The sequence below is a fragment of the Sinocyclocheilus rhinocerous genome, unplaced genomic scaffold (assembly GCF_001515625.1).
Source record: "Sinocyclocheilus rhinocerous isolate Xijiao unplaced genomic scaffold, SAMN03320098_v1.1 scaffold1102, whole genome shotgun sequence".
In the NCBI taxonomy this organism is placed as follows: domain Eukaryota; kingdom Metazoa; phylum Chordata; class Actinopteri; order Cypriniformes; family Cyprinidae; genus Sinocyclocheilus; species Sinocyclocheilus rhinocerous.
In genome coordinates, this window is record NW_015640208.1 from 261,800 (window position 1) to 279,569 (window position 17,770).

Consider the following 17,770-nt stretch of genomic DNA (forward strand, 5'->3'; position numbering starts at 1 on the left):
AGAAAAAAGGGGGATCATTCTCCCGGTCATATAACGCCACATCTCTCTTTCCTCCTCTCCACTGGCGGCTTAAGCGACGCGTAACCGACACCCCGTGCTCCTCTCCCAAACCAAAGGCGCTTTTTTTGCTTTGCTATGCGGAACCAAGAGCCATGAAAATGCTTCGATTCCGGAGTCCGAGCGTCTCCTCCCTCGCGCAGGAGGTCCAGTGCACGGTTCGGCTGCTCGACGACTCCGAAATCTCGTGCAGCATCCAGGTAAGGCGCGAGCGAGCGCGTGTGCGCCAGTGCGACGCTCTTCTTTCACAGCGATTAACTGGCATAACGCGTATTATCAATACATGGTGTTAAACGGAGAGTTTCTCGTTGACTGGCCTCTTTAAGGTGTATCCTCGCGCTTGCTTCGGCAGAATGCGCCTCGGGAGTGATGATGACGGTCAGGGTTCATTATCGCCTGTTAAACAGTTACGCCCTTGACTTTCTTTGTACTCGAGAAAGATTCATGTACAAAATGCGGTTCGTCTATAAATAGCAGAATTGCGCAAAATATGATTATTGAAAGCCTGCTGTCACTGTGTGTAATTTCATTAGCAGTGTTTTGTGGAGGTTTTGGGAACGGAGAGCATGACGCAAGGCGTCCATGTGTCTCGTGCGCTGATGTAGATTTACCTTCTTCCTTTTCCAAGAGATGAGAGATTGCTGGACAAAAGTCTGTGATGGACAACAGTTTGCATCAGTAAAGTCAAGTCACTTTTATTTATATCTAGCACTTTTAACAACATGTTTTAGCCCTTGTGAAACCAGAGGTGTAAAGAGTAGCCTACCTAAAAACCATACTCGAGTAAAAGTACAGATACCTTACAGTGAAAATTACTCCACTACACGTTACAAGTCACCAGTTCTAACTAATTACATTTACTCCAATACTTTACACCTCTGTGTGAAACAGAAGTACACTGAAGTACACTGCATTATTGACAAACTTTTTTCCTGTTTGACTCAGGAAAAAACAGTATTGTACAAATAAAGGTGACTTGAAGGATAATTTTAATATGAGTACTATGGAGATAATAGGCCTATAATTTAAAGTAATTTTCTTAAGTGATGTTTTTAACTGTTTCCGGACACTTAATTGCTTGTTTTTTACAATTAAATGTTTATATATATATATATAGTTTAAATTAATATTAAATGCAATTAGTTTAAATTTTTTTACTCACTTCAGTAGGACTTTAGTACATCTTTATATGTAATTTCCGGACACTTAATTGCTTGCTTTTTACAATTAAATGTTTATATATATATATATATATAGTTTAAATTAATATTAAATGCAATTAGTTAAAAAATTTTTACTCACTTCAGTAGGACTTTAGTACATCTTTATATGTAATTCATAATTATTTCTATTGTATATTGAAATACGGTTAAAGTGTACTGCTGAATGTACTGACAAGCATTTATAGTAAACTAAAATCTACTTTAATATCATTACTATCGAAGCATGTATTCAAATATTTTTGGAAGGACGCATTTGTAAAGATGAAGTTGCAGTTTAGCACATTTAAAATATATTAACTTCAAATGTAATATCAAATAACTCACTACAGTTACGATTATAATCACTTACAGTATAGTATGTTAGTCAGCACATTAAAATGAGTGTACTTCTGTAAAGCACCACAAAAGATTATTAAAACATAATGACTTAAAATGTACTTTGAAGTAAAAGTGCATGTCTTAAAGTGTACATAAGTGTGCTAAGAAACTGTCATGAACATGCACACTCTTTAAGTACACTTTGTTTCGTTAATATTATCTGCAAGTAGTTTTTTACAAATATACGTTAACATTTGGAAGTACACTACAAGTGGTGCAAACCAAAGGCAACTATGGCATGGAAAAAAACGACCCATGTTGTTGGTTAGCACCTGAGACTTGAATATGCAGTTGTAATGATTTGCTCATTTAGTCACCAAGCTTTTGGCACTACTGTGCCACTGTGAGTTTTTGGAAAGCCAATGGAAGCACTGCATAATGGTGCCCAAAAATCCTGTCTGAGTAGGTGGCTCACTAGTTTTTGAGACGCAGCCAGTGAATTTCATCCCCTCATGCTCTCTATGTTCCAGTCAAGATAAATGAGCAGACACATTTCTGGGAAAGACTCTCGACAATGCACTTCCCTTCAGAACATTCTTGGAAACAACAAAAACATCCAATCCACTGAAAATCTGCATGTAGTTTTGCTAATAAAATATAATTGAATCTATAAAGGCCAGGAGGCAGGCGTAATGTAGTTATTGTCGTTCAGCTCTGATGCAGGCTTAAGTGTTTGATGCTAACGGATGATGATGAGGATGTGTAGTCTAGCTCGCACTGATGTACATGCAGTGTCTAATGGAAGCAACATCCATTTCCTCTCATTCATTCTGAGAAAACTACACTATGATGGTGAAGTCAGGAAGTTGTCCTCTCGTGACGGTTCTACCTCGGGTTCAGCTACTCTTGCATCAGTGAAAACAGCTAAAATGCTTTCTACAAACCTTTAAAACAGGCTATCTCTTGAGTACTTTTCTGCTGTATCTGTTCTTATGGAACAAAGTGGAAGAGGTGAAGTGTAAGGAAGAGATGACAGGAAGAGTGATGTGCATCCCAGTCTTTTTTTATACATTGTGTCTCTTTCTCCGGTGAGGTGTTCATAAACTTTTGAGCTAAAAGAAGGAGCGTTCTGTTTGGTCTTATGAATATTTCAGAAAGCCACGAGGCTCTAATGGCTTCTTGTTCTGTGATGGCTTTCTCCTGCATATTTCATGACCATCCTCATAGACAGAGGCTGCACCTCCGTCTGTGCACTTTTACATGTTATAAGCACTCAGTTCGTACTTTTTTATCAGCTACATGAGGAGTTAAATGCTGAGTTTATGTCTGCTGTGTCGTGTGTAGTGTCGGTCAGCAGTTAGTTCTGCTCCTTGAGTGGCCTAGAGAGTGCTGATATACAGACCTTTGAGTTTTCACTGTGTTTGCGCGTTACACATAGACTGTCAGTCCAACCCAATCTCATGAGTAAATGTTGGGTGGCATTTTATATGAATTCATGCAATGTGATTTGTACGGAAACTTAGGATTTTTAGGAAAAAAGCCAGCCTAACTGTCAGTGGTGCATAAGCAGATCGTATGAAAATTATTTTGTACAAATTCATACGAATTAGGCATCAGTTCACCAAAGCGTAAAGTAGGCTAGTTACTAATTGCCATGCAAGTGTGTTGGTCAGTATGTGCATTAGAGGGAATGTTTCAGTGACTTTTTACCAGTGCTGGGTAGATTGCTTGCAAATTGTAATCTGTTACTGATTCCAAATTACATGACAAAAATTGTAGTCAGTAACATAATCCATTACATTACACATTTCAGGTAATTTAATCAGACTACTTTTGGATTACTTTTAGATTACTTTTGACCTTACACGTTCATCACATTGATTTAAATAGGGCAATCTTGAACCATATTGCTATAAAAATACAAAGTGAAAGAAATTATATTCAATTCGTTATTATTAACAACATGGAGTGCATTGAACTTTACATGATGTCAAGGTTTACCAAACTGGGGTTTTGTGAGTTTAGTGGAAAAGAAGATTTAGTGAGAGTCAATAAAATATGAATAACTGATTGCTATTGTGTGAATAATATGTAATCACGTAATCAATAAACAGTCAGTAACTACCCAGCACTGCTTTTTACATATTAAATCATTACACTCTTTATGAATGAGTCATTGAATTATTCACTCAACTGATACTGTCATAACATGGATTCGTTTAGGAACGAAACGCCGCTTCTCTGTGATGCTCTGATGTGACTGTGAGAGTCAATTTTTTGTCTTCGTTTGGAACTATTTTTGTTGGCAAGAATAGATTAAGTAAAATGTAAGTTTCTCAATATTAACTTCTTGTTTATTAAACGTTTGTATAAAAGCAATGTCATACTCGTAAGCATGCCAATGTTGTCTGAATAGCAGGGCTATAAAACAACAAAATCCCTTTCTCACGCGATATGGCTTAAATGAATCATAAGACACAGAGCAAAACATAGCTTTGACATGACATACCATGACTTTGTTAACTTGACTTGACTTTAAACTTAACCAAAATTGCTCAATTTTGTGCATAAGAATGAAATACAATACAGGGAGCCCTAATCTAAAGGGATATGATTTTGCATTTACTTGCAAAAATGTTGCGTTCCCCTGAGAAACTTTGCATTGGCTCGCAACAATTTTGCGTTTCCCCAAGAAACGTTGTGCGCTTGCAGAAGTTTTGCATTCTTTTGCAAAAGTGCTGATGTCCCCTGATAAATGTAGCTATCATTTGCAAAAATTTTGTGTTCTCTTCTAAAACTTTTGCATTTCCCTGAAAAAACTTTGCATTTGCTTGCTAAAGCATTGAAATATAGTTCTTGAAATAGCATTGAGTTTTTCCCTCCATCACCAGTTTTGTGAATGCAAACTTTTTACGGGGTGCGCAAAAGTTTTTGTGAGTGAATGCAAAAGCATTGAAATATAATTTTTCCCCTTCATCTCATCTGCCCCCCCCCCCCCCCCCCTCCCGATGTGTTTGTTACTACATACCTCCTGTAATTTCAACTGAGATATTAGTATCCATGTGTTCACACTGTCTGGCGGCCATTTTGAAAGCTGTCTGAAAACTTTCACCAAAAGAGGAGCACCTTAAATGTGCATTTTTAAGATATTTAAGCCTTTATTTTGGGTAAAGTTTCACTACTTATTGTAAAACTAAGAGTTTAATGTTTAGACTTTTGCAGATTATAACCTGGAACTTGGATGTGGGAAATAATTACAGTTAGTGATGCTTGTCACTTTAAGTTAAGTTAATTGATTTTCTGTGGAATCAGTCGACTCAAATCTGCAGACTGGCGAACTTCTCGGTGAACTTCTCCAGATTGTAAATCAGTGGAAAATTGGATGCCTTGTTGCTTGATTAAGCACAGCCAGACTTTTTACAATGTAGATTTTGGTGAGCTTAATAGGTTCGTTTACCCTATTTATCATATTATATTATATTAAAACTATACTAAAAATTATATTAAACTATGCAACTATACAAAATCATACAAGGTGGGTTGAAAAGTTAGGCATTTTTGATCATTAAGTGTCTTCATATTATAGCAATACTTGCAATATGTCGTTTGGTGTTTGCTAGGGCAAGAGTCACTATTTCTGTTGTTTTATAGAAATCACCACAGCATGCCAACACCTAGAAACATCCCCAAAACGCCTTAACAACTGCAAAAAAGCATGTTAAAATTACCTTATCAACCACATGGAAAACCCAAATATTCACAGCAACCTAGAACCATTACAGTGAGTTTTGCATTTAGGAAAATGTTTACATTTAGAAAATTTAAAAATCTAGTTTCTAGTTTTGTGGTTCTCTTTTTCAGAACCACAAGAAAAACAAATATATATATATCATTTTTTCTTTCCACAATTCTATATATTTGCCATGAAACATCCAATGATTTTCGATCAGCACTGGAGCTCCTCAGGGTTGTGTTCTCTCCCCACTGCTCTTCTCCCTCTACACCAACGACTGCACCTCTAAAGACCCCTCTGTCAAGCTCCTGAAGTTTGCAGACGACACTTTCACTTTTAAAGATTTAGATATTTTGAGGCTGTCGCTTAGTTACAAATCATGAGAAATGCACTGGTCCTAATCAAAAACAGTCGCTTGTGTTTGCCTGTTTTGGACAGAATGAAACCATGTCAAGTTCTAGCCAGTGTATATTGTAATCAGCATATTTCAGTGTGTACTGTAAGGAGTAAATGAGATGTGTGTGTGTGTGTGTGTGTGTGTGTGTTTTGTGTCGGTCAGCGCTCAGTGAGTGTCTTCTCAGTGTCTGAAGGACAGATCGCTGATGCATTATTAAGGCAGATCATGCTCTTCAGTGTAACTGCTGCATCACTCATGTGCTACTGATGCAGAGCTCTGCTTCTGCTTCTGCCATTAAATTCCTCGCATGGACAAAACCGGACAAAATTGAGCCACGCAGAACATTTGGAGTGCCTTTAGGGATATAAAATATGAAATCAACATTTTTTATAACACTGAATGTCTTTCAAGCCGGAACTTCAGAATTTGATAGCCAGTTATAATTTCTGTTTTAATGGCATTCAGTAATAAGAAACTGGAGTTACCACGGTATTACCATTTTTTAACATTTAGCTGTAGTATTACAGTGGTGTTCTTAGAATTATTATAAGTACTTTATAAATGCCATGGTATATCATTATTCAGTATGGTATTTGGTACTGTAAAACCATAATTTTATCATCATCAGCTGTATTTCATTTCTTGATAATACACACACACACACACACACACACATATATATATATATATATATATATATACACACTGAATGGTTTCACTAGGTTTTTCAGCTGTAACTTCACTATCAAAGAGGGTTATTATTAGGGATGCACCGATACCACTTTTTCCAGTACTCGCCCGATACGATACTTTTATTTTTGCTACTTGCCGATACCGAGTACCGATACCAATATTTTTATTGCATTTGTAAATTTTAAAAATATTGGATACAGAAACCAAAAGAGTATGTATAATGTTAGTTGGTTAACTTCATTTATCAAATAGATACAGTCAAACCAAAATTTATTCAGACACCTTCAACATTTCTCACATTATCACAGTTTATTCGCTATAGTTTAGAAAATGGTAATAAAATATAACAAGAACTCAGATTTAAACTGTGTCAGAACAAATTCAGCTTGATAATGTTAGATAACTTTGATAGAAAGGCATGTAATGGATTACAATCAACCTAATGCAGGGAACCACTCGTTATAAATTTCCTAACTGTGATATTTTCAGAAATAGAAGTCGCGTTTTTTCATCTGAAACGTGCTGCGGTTTATATTCCAAAGCCACTCATATAATGCAGAAACACCACTCAAGCAAGCAAAACACGCGCAACGCGTGCACGTATTTGTACTGATGCAGAACAGTACAGCCTAGCGCATTTCACACAAGCTGCTAGATTCACTTTCGCTAGAAAGTCGTGTATGCCTAAGGTTGAAAATAAATGATGTTTATAGTGAATGCCCCTATAAATGGTCTTGTTTTTACGGTTTAGTTTTAATCAAAATGATGCATGTGCTAAGTGAGCGAACATCAAAGATCACACAACAGAATTGCTCGCTCTCTCTCTCTCTCTCTCTCTCTCTCCCCCTCCCGTTAAGTAACTTGTGCATTGTTTTACTTACTTGTTTTTGACACATCCGACCGAACTACAAGCTTTCCAGATCACATGCTGCGTGGTATCGGCGTTTGGTATCGGGGCATTTTTACGAGTACGAGTAGGAGTACAGGAGACCAGTATCGGGCCCGATACCGATTCGGTGCATCCTTAGTTATTAACATTAATTAAACTATTAAAAACATATTTTTTTCTGAAATATAAAAACAACTAATATAAATTACAAAAGCACTATATAAATAATACTAAAATAACACTGTATCAAACAAGGTGAATGAAACCATTATAGAGAAGGTAAACCAGAAACACTAGTGAATTAGAGAACTTAAACTGTATTTAAACTGGAGTATTTTGGCTACCTTCATTAGAAAAGTTAAAAGAAAATAATTGAAAAGGAATTCTTAAAGTATAAATGAAACTAAATTTCAAATTGAAAACAAACAAGAATTTGTGACATCTACCAATTAAAACACAGTAAACGAAAAGTAAACCAGATATATGAAGTAACAAGGAAGTACTATGATATTGCCATGGTTTGTGGAGATACCATGGTGTCCTATGAATGATTTTTGGAGTATGAAAATAGTAATCATTCAGAACTCATGATATATATCAAAGCACCATGGCTTTACCATCTGATACCTGCAGTGTTTTAAGGGTAAGTGTTATGAAGATGTCAGCGTGCCGTAGCTTTAGTCACACTTCTGTCCTTGCTGTTCTTAAAAATGCAGCGGTGTCATCACTGATTAAATATTGCTATTTTTGTATTAGACCAAATGCAAATTGCCCCATCTGCAGAAATGTATCTCTCATCCTCTCTCATTCCCTCTTTTCATCAATAAATGTCCAGAGAGCAAGAAGGAGAGAAGGTGGTGTTGTGGTGGAGACTATAAATAGTGCTCATGCTATTCTTATCCTCCTCCTCCATATCCTTTGATGAGATTTTTTTTTTTTTGCAAGAATGACTGAAGAAAGAAAAGATCATAAAACAGGAGGAGGGGCGGGGGGCAGGAGGGGTGTAAATGAATGACGTCATTGCTCTGGTGGTGAATGATGTGTCAGTGATGTGCAGTGCATATGTACTAACCGCTGCGCTTCATAGACAGCGTGTACGTCTGTGCCCAGAATGCAACACTGTTTTTTTGTTTTTCAATGCTCTGTAAATCAGTTCTTGTTCTTTTGCTCAAACACATTTCTTTTTAATAAATTCTAAAAAATGCTCTTAATTTTTTTTTTTAGGGATAGAGGTAGGTTTAGTCTATAGTAATTATATTTATTAATATTTAAAAATAAAATTAGTATTTTATTTCTTTATTTTTCTATGACATTTCCTTATTTAGATAGTAAGCATATGTGTGTTTGTGTGTGTGTGTGTGTGTGTGTGTTGAAGTGTCCTCCCATTCTGTTTGTACATCAGTAGCCAGAGGCAGTGCAGTGACAGTGTGTGGTGTGTGATGATAGATATTTTAAGAGACAACAGCATGTTTGGCCATTGGGGATATATGACCCGTTAAACACACAAACACACACTGATACACACTCATATCTGTCACTTACAGCACTTCTGCTGGAATGAAAGCATATTACACTCCACAGAACAGCCCATTCAACTACTAACTAATATTTCACAAATGGTTTACTTCCAGGGATATATATATTAGGGCTGTCAAAATGACTGAAAAACTAAATTCGAATTTTCCACTTAAATATTATCAAAAATCGAATTATATTAGAATTTAAAATGCATAATTTTAAAGGGGGAAAAAAAGCTTTTGGCTTCTCTCCTGAGGCCACAAGAGGGCGCATCGAGCAAAATATTATGCATGTTTCTTCAAAGCGTAATAAAATAACACGACTATCTTTGAAAAAAAGTGCATAATGTTTAAAATAATGTTATAAACCATATATAATTGATAAAGTTGCTGCGCCACTGATAAGGCTGCCTGACGGCTGACGCAGACCTGTGGATTTTTTTTTTTTTAATTCGACAAATATTCGAAATTCGAATTTATATATATTAGGGCTGTGCAATATATCGAAATTATCGAAGTATCGCAAATGTACATACCGCAATATGCATATCGCTACAGCTTGCATTATTTGGGGCCATGAACAAAAGACAAAGAGAAAATCACTCACTGCTCTTACCTAAATAAACCTGGGCTAAGGAGAAGAAGAACTGGACTGTTGCCCAGTGGTCCAAAGTCCTCTTTTCAGATGAGAGCTACAATTCACTAAAAATGTTTTTTTTTTTATTGGTCTTATGATAAAATCATTCTAAAATCATAAGTGAATTGGTGGTTTTTGTTAAATGTGAGCAAAAATCATCACAATTAAAAGAACCAAAGACTTAAACTACTTCAGTCTGTGTGCACTGAATTTATTTAATACACGAGTTTCACAATTTGAGTTGAATTACTGAAATAAATGAACTTTTCCACGACATTCTAATTTATTGAGATGCACCTGTATATATATATATATATGTGTGTGTGTGTGTGTGTGTGTGTGTGATGTAAGGTGGGTCAAAAAGTTGCTAAAACTAATTGCATTTAATGAAAATTTAAACTGTAATACATTTTCATTTAATTGCAATTAATTTGCTTATATGTTCTGGAAAATATTATATTCTGTTCACACTCAAAGCTTATATGTTTTTTAAAAGTGTATTATTTCCATAATAAGAATTCTTTTTAAAAGTATGCTAACGTGTACCTCATTTTCACAAGGGAACCCAGAACAACAAGAAAATTCACTCAAGCTGTCCGTGTAAAATGAATAAATGTTTTATGATGCAGCCACAATCAGTTGTGATTGTTACGAATACAGACTCATTCATTTTGAGAACAAAAGTACCACATTTGCCATCTTCAGCATCCTGTAAGCAACATTAATGATCATTTACTCTTAAAATGCAAGGTTTAATCAATAATCAATTAAATTTCTCAATTGAATCATTGAAGGTTTGCAATAAATAGGACAATGTTTGGCCATTTTTCCAGCATGACGTGACTTTAATTGTCTTGAATGATTCCATCATCACAGCAGATCAGTTAGAAATAGTGAGTCACTCACTTTGGTATCTGTACTTCCTCCTAAATGTTCTTCTACCAATTAGTTTCTGTATTCAACTCGACATGTTTAACCTTTTAACATCCTTAATGACACTGTTTTTCGTGCAGTTGTGACATCCCTACATGTTTAAACCGGTCGCATTCTGTCCAGATTTGCACTCACTAATAATTGTGATATTCTCTGATGCAGGAATTGCTTTATGCATTGCAAGCAGAATGTCACCTCACAAATTATTCATACAGCCAATGACATTTTCAGACTGCAGGTCTACATGCATAATCAAAAATAGCAATCAAATGTAATGTAAATCAGTGCACATGGATGTTGCACAGACATTTTAGTTATGTAAAAAATTCATCAAGGACATGAAAGTATACGTTTTTCCTTCAAAACACTAGACAGATGTAGGAACTGATGAAGAAATGAAGATGTGATATTCAGAATATGTTTAGATCTTTAGTTATGTACTGAGCATGAGATATAGACAGTAAAACAGAAGAAAGACTTGGTCTTACCACACCAGGTCAGTTTCACTTCAGACCTGTTGTCGGCATAATCCACTTTCCTTTGCTCAGGGATTAGAGGATGAACAGAGAAATGCTTCTATGGTTTCAAGATTAGATTGCTCCCATTATAGCCATAAGTGTTGCGCAGGTCATCAGGGTCAGATCCAGAACAAAACTGGAGAACTGTTAAATGGATTCAGAATCTGCAGTGTGAAATGTCTGTGACATCGGCGTCACTATGTTTTTTAGCATCTCGCGCAATGAGCATCTAATTTTTATTTAGACAATATGTCCAATAAGAAGCAGTTCATGGTGGTACTTCAAGCTTGAATATCTCAGATGGTAGTAAAATTCCTTATTAATACATTTACATACAGCTCAGAGGCCATGATTAGTTCATCCAAAAGAAGATATTCAGTCCCTCCAGGATTTCGCGGGACTTTTTTCTGATTTTTGCGGACTAAAATGACTGATTTTGCTGCGGCTTTTCTCAAAATTTGCGGTGATATTTGCGGCATTTCTTATAGTTTTGCAGTGAAAATATGCCACAGACAACATTCTTCTAACATTGTTATGACCTTTCTGACTTCGAGAACCATTGTAGGGCTCCAGACTAACATTTCAGGACACCAGCACCAGTGCCATTAAGTTCTACAGGAGGTGGCACCAGCACCTGACAGAAAAGCACTCACCCTAATCGCACATGTACATCTCGGAGATGTCTATTTGATGTCTGCATTTACATATGCAAGATGTATTTTTTAGAGTGTTTGCTCATCTGCAATACGTCTCTAAGACGTTTCCTGTCAGATGTCAAATAGACATTTATTAGAATGCATGTAAAACTGCTTCTGAGACGTTTATCAGATTACACAGCAGATGTTTCCCAGATCTTTAGCAGACGTCTTACAGATGTTCTTGTGCTGTCTGGGTAGATGAGATGCAGATAAAATTAATTGTATTACTGTCATTCAAAATGTCTAAATATAATTTAATAAATAAAAAGTGTTTGCTTTCCTACATTATGAAACTTTTAGCTTTATAAATGGGGGCAACCTATGAAGCATGAACAAATAATGTCATCACATTAAAAATAACTTTAAAATTCTGTAATACTTAAAGCTTTGAAGTGCTGGGAAAAGTTGTGTGAAGCATTTAAAAACACATTAGACCATTTCTGCCACAAGTTGTTCCCGTAGTTTTACTGTTAAATCCATGGTGAATGGTGGTGATTTGTGTTTATTGAACAAAGTTTTTCCTGGTTTCACAGAGATGTTATTGATTCTGCGGCGAATTCGACTGCTTTCTTTACTGTATCTCCCAGCGCTGTGTATAACTGTGTCGCGTGATTGAGATCAGCCCGCGGCTCCGGCCTGAGCAGATAAACGGTCTGCGCTGCGTAGCCCAAACGAGTAGCGCGGATTCGTTCTGCTTTCGGTTCGTTTGTCCAATGTAGCTCTTGTAAATCGGTCATGATGATAACGCAAGGCTGTTCATTCCATTTTTGGAACCGAGAAACAACCTTTCTTTGACTGAATGCATGTTGCAATGACGTCACGGGACACGTCTAAGCCCAAAATCAGCGGAAAATCTGCGGCAATTACGGAAATTTGCGAGCTCTTGCGAAAATTGCGGCGTTTGCTTGATTTTGCGATAAATTCAGCGATCGCAGAATCGCAAAATCCTGGAGGGACTGGATATTTAACGAACATTTAAACTGTTTTTCTCCATACAATAAAAGTCAATGGGGTCCAAAATGTTCAAGTTCTAAAAAAGACACGATGGCAGCATTGCTTGGTGCTTGTGCCATGATGTCATGATGTTAAGTCATGTGACATGCAAAAACCAATGAGGTTTGATGTTTGGCCTCGGTATACACGAGTTGATCATTGATTTGACTTGAGATAACTGCTTAAATTTTGCAGGACATACATATACAAATTGCTTCAGAAAGGTGTGATCACTTTTACTATCATTCAGCAAAATTTTGCAGGTGACATCCAGGCATTTCAATTGTGAATTTATGTGATCAGGAAGGAGCTGCAATGAGCTGGACAAGCGAATTTGCTGTGGTGACCAACGGAAAGTTACTTGCTTTGAAAGTGACTTCTGTGTGAGTTGTGTGCGCGTCATGCATCTCTATTGACAATAGACAAAAAAAAAATGCATCTCTATTGACAATTTTTAAAAAAATCACTAATGCTGCACTTGAAAACTTGAAAACTAAATTTTATGCTGTCATGTCCTTTTTTGGAGCTAGAATTTTTTGGACCCCATTGACTTTAATTGTATAGATAAAAACAACAGGAACATTTTTCAAAACATCTTTTGTGTTCTACTCATAAGATTTTAGAATAACAGGGGGGGCTATCATTTTTGGCTGATCTATCCATTTAATTGCATCATTTTTTAGCGCCCCCCAAGTTAATCACACTAATTTAACATGTTAAGGGGGTCCTATCATGCTTTGTCACTTTTTCAACTTTAGTTAGTGTGTAATGTTGCTGTTTGAGCATAAAAAATCTGCAAGGTTACAAAGCTCAAAGTACACTCTAAAAGGAGAAATTCTCTTTAAGAGAAAACACTTTTCAAGAACTACAACAAACGGCTCGCTCGGACTACAGCGCGCTTCACTGAAAAGGGGGCGAGGCCTAATAGAGCTGTGCTGGAGACCATAGACTGTAAAAAAAATAATAACTCTGAAACGCCCTGTAAAATCTGTGCTTGCAAAGGTTCTGTACAATCCTTTTGTTCATAAACATTCTCAGCATCTGAATCGGCCTCGAATTGGTATGGCAAAATTGACACCATCGTTAATATTTATAGCTAAGCAGATAAAACTCACTGTTATGGTAAGGGGCGTGTCATTTTCAATCACAACACACTGGGCCAGCTAACCAATCAGAGCACATTTTGTATTTCGGAAGGAGGGGTTTCATCGAAACAGGAAATAAACTGGGGTGCATTTCCCAAAAGCAACTATGGTTGCAAGTTCCGTCGTTACCAAGAGAGTCCAGTGGAATTTGTGAACATATTTAGCTAACAATGCTTTTGGGAAACGCACGCACCCCAGGTCGTTTGAAACAGACTGGGAAAAGAGGTGCTGCAATAATGTAAAATATGTGAAAAGTAATGCGTTTTTGGAACAATCAAGAATGAAAACCTTTTCTAGTACACCCCAAAAACCAAATCAAGACTTCATAAAAAGGCACAATAGGACCCCTTTAAGTTGGCAGACGGACATTATTTTAATCTGTAGAGATTCTCGTTGCAATCCAGACATTTTGTGAATCCTGAATTAGAAATTAGGCCCTGTAAGATTGCCTATATATACGTATGTACGTCACCATACCCCCAAGCCTTTAACATTGACCAATCCTTCCTATATATTTGGGCCAAGGACAGACTAAACCATTCTGAGAAAATGAGGGGTTAATGGTAATCGACAGAGGGTTTGTCAGCTGCTCAAATGAGGCAAGTTTGCATGTTGTAAAATGCTAACATCTGCCTTTTCCATTATCTTCTAAATTCTTTTCTTTTTTTTGCTACTTTTATTTTCTTATTTTCTTCAGATTTTCCTGCTCACATAAATCTCCCACTAATTCACACTCTTCCCTGTTTTGTCCTCTGCTTAATGATATGAACGGATCCTTGCGACCTCTGGATTAGCAAACATTAGACGTTTAGTTCTAAGGGAGACACTCATAATTGATATGGCATGGGTATTAATTACTGAGCATTTTATCTAGGGCAAAGCTTTCATGGTCCTAGACTCTGTTTGTTCAGACTAGAGCTGCTGACAGAGGCATTGCTAATGCTAAGTGAATCTCAGAGGGATTTTGGAAGGTGGAGAGTTAAAGAAAGAGCAGAAATGAAGCGTGGTTGCTTTGTGCTTAAACTTGTCTTCCACACCATCTTTTTAAACTCCTTAAGAATTGATCATCTCTCCCCCATCCTGCTTCCATCATGCATGCATGCTCATTCATTGTAGGTGTTTGTCAAAGCAAGCATCACTATTACTAGTGCTCATACTGTATATAGGATTAGCATTTAAACAAACCATAACATTTAACATTTCTAAACGTAGTTTAATGATTCACTGTTTCCCAAAACCATACATCCAACAAACATTTGTAACATTGGTAAACCTGTGGAATAAAGCATAGTTTCTTATTAGTTTGACATATGGAGTTTCATACAAATCTCATTTTACATCTTTTAATCTGTCAAGAGAATGAAAGTACAGTTTTTGAAGAGTGGCTGCTGTAAATAAAGCAAAACAAAAGAGAACAAAAACTGTGACACAGTCTTCCGTTATTGTGTTCATTATTTACAGCAATAATCTGACATTAATTACCCTAAAACCTGACAAAAATCTCAAAACTGATTGATAAGCGGAAGCTATTACTCCACCACCTGCACCACCAACAGATCTATTGTGGTTCGAACAGACGTGTGACAAAGTAACTAAGGTTTTGCGTAAGTCTTGACTAGCGAGTTAATTTCTCAGACGATGATGCAACACACTAGAAACCACAAATAACACCCTACATTATTACATTGGCAACAAACTAACAACCACTCTGAACATCTCAACAACCGCATAGCAACACCCTAGAAACCACAAACAACAACTTATCGTGTGGCAACACACCAACAATCACTCAGAACATCTTAGCAACAACACAGCAACACCCTAGAAACCACAAATAACACCCTACAATAGTGGCAACAAATTAATAACCACTCAGAACACCTTAGCAACCACATAGCAACACCCTAGAAACCACAAATAACACCCTACAATAGTGGCAACAAATTAATTATCACTCAGAACACCTTAGCAACCGCATAGCAACACCCTAGAAACCACAAACAACAACTTATCATGTGGCAATACACCAACAGTCATTCAGAACACCTTAGCAACAACATAGCAACACCCTAGAAACCACAGATAACACCCTACAATAGTGGCAACAAATTAATAACCACTCAGAACACCTTAGCAACAACACAGCAACACCCTAGAAACCACAAATAACACCCTACAATAGTGGCAACAAATGAATAACCACTCAGAACACCTTAGCAACCACATAGCAACACCCTAGAAACCACAAATAACACCCTACAATAGTGGCAATCAGAACACCTTAGCAACAACATAGCAACACCCTAGAAACCACAAATAACACCCTACAATAGTGGCAACAATTTAATTATCACTCAGAACACCTTAGCAACCGCATAGCAACACCCTAGAAACCACTAACAACACCTAACAATAGTGGCATCCCACCAACAATCACTCAGAACACCTTAGCAACCGCATAGCAGCACCATAGAAACCACAAACAACAAACTACAGTACAATAGTCGCAACACACCAACAATCACTCAGAACACCTTAGCAACTGCATAGCAACACCTTAGAAACCAGAAATAACACACTACAATAGTGGCAACACACCAACAATCATTCAGAACACCTTAGCAACCGCATAGCAACACCTTAACAATCATATAGCAACACACCAACAATCACAGGTCACTATTGTAGGGTATTATTAATGGTCTCTAGGGTGTTGCTGTGTGGTTGCTAAGGTATTCTGAGTGATTGTTGGTTTGGTGCCACAATTCTAGGGTGTTATGTGTGGTTTCTAGGGTGTTGTTATGCGGTTGCTAAAGTGTTCTGAGTGATTATTACTTCCAGAGCACTTTAGCAACCACATAGCAACACTAGAAACCAGAAATAACACTCTAGAATTGTGGCAACAAACTAATAACTAATGCAGATGTATAATCAAATTCTTTCTATTCAAAAATCAAGTTCTTTCTATCATTGTAAGAGAAGAGACATGTAATGATATGAGAAATCTCTTCTTAATTCTGCCCAATGTAGAGCTTGATCTACATTTCACATTAAAAATGTGCATAAAGAGACGTGTTTGTTTTGTAGTCATTAATATTTAGAGACTGAAGCTTTAAGAAAATGATGTTGACGTGTTTCTTCACATACTGTACTGTTAGAGCAGAACGTCCAGCCCATAGAGTCACTCTGTGGTGGTACTGAGACCTTGCTCTCAGTGAGATGTATTTCACTCATCAGGAGTGTGTTATAGCACCCTGCGTCACATGTAATAACAGCAAGGTCAAAACAATGATGGTCATCAGAGCTGCTCAGTGGAGCAGCGACATAGTCCTGTATCAGACCATAAAGCCATCATCACTCAAAAAAAAACTGTAAATGTATTTCCATTTACACATTTTCATATGAACAACCAGTTAGTAATGGTACTGAATTAAGTTTCACAAACATTAAGAACACAAAACATTCTTGCTTCATTTTGATTCAGTCAGAAATTCATTCAGTAAAGGATTTGTCAGACTGATGACTGATAACTTGTGAGTCTTTAAAAGAACCTGTTCAATAAAACTGTCACGCCCCTGGACTCATTGTGTTGTGTTTTCCCTCCCCAGGTGTGCCGTGTCTCAGTTAATTAGTCATTCCATACACCTGTGTTCCCCTAATTGCCCAGTGTTTATTAGCCCCAGTCTGTGCTGTCTGTCTTTGTCTGAGATTGAACGTCAAACCCTGTGTTTCCTGTGTTCCTGTCTGCCCCGAGTATTCCCTTGGATATTTGAATTAAAAGACTTTCGTGAGTTTAATGCCTTGTCTCCTCGTTCCTCACTCCGTGCCATAGGCGAACCGTGACAGAATCTCAGACCAAAGAACAGTTACCTCCGTGTTTCCCCTCCGTTTTGTTTTAATTTTTCACTCAGTGTTTTTACTTTCCGTTGTGTCCCATGGATCCCTTCACTCGCCCCAAATTCCTCCTCCTCCTGCTGGAGCAGGGAGACAAAGCTCTCGAGGACCATACCAAACTGTTC

At 37.1% G+C, this 17,770-nt stretch overlaps 1 protein-coding gene across 1 annotated transcript in view; it reads left to right on the top strand.

Annotated features, from left to right (window-relative positions):
- The window catches only part of LOC107752564 (FERM domain-containing protein 3-like), a 58,508-nt gene continuing 40,738 nt past the window's right edge, over positions 1–17,770 (top strand). The window contains exon 1 of the mRNA XM_016568572.1: positions 1–257. Coding sequence (XP_016424058.1) covers positions 153–257 — 105 coding nt within the window. The 5' untranslated portion in view covers positions 1–152. The remainder of the gene's footprint in view (positions 258–17,770) is intronic.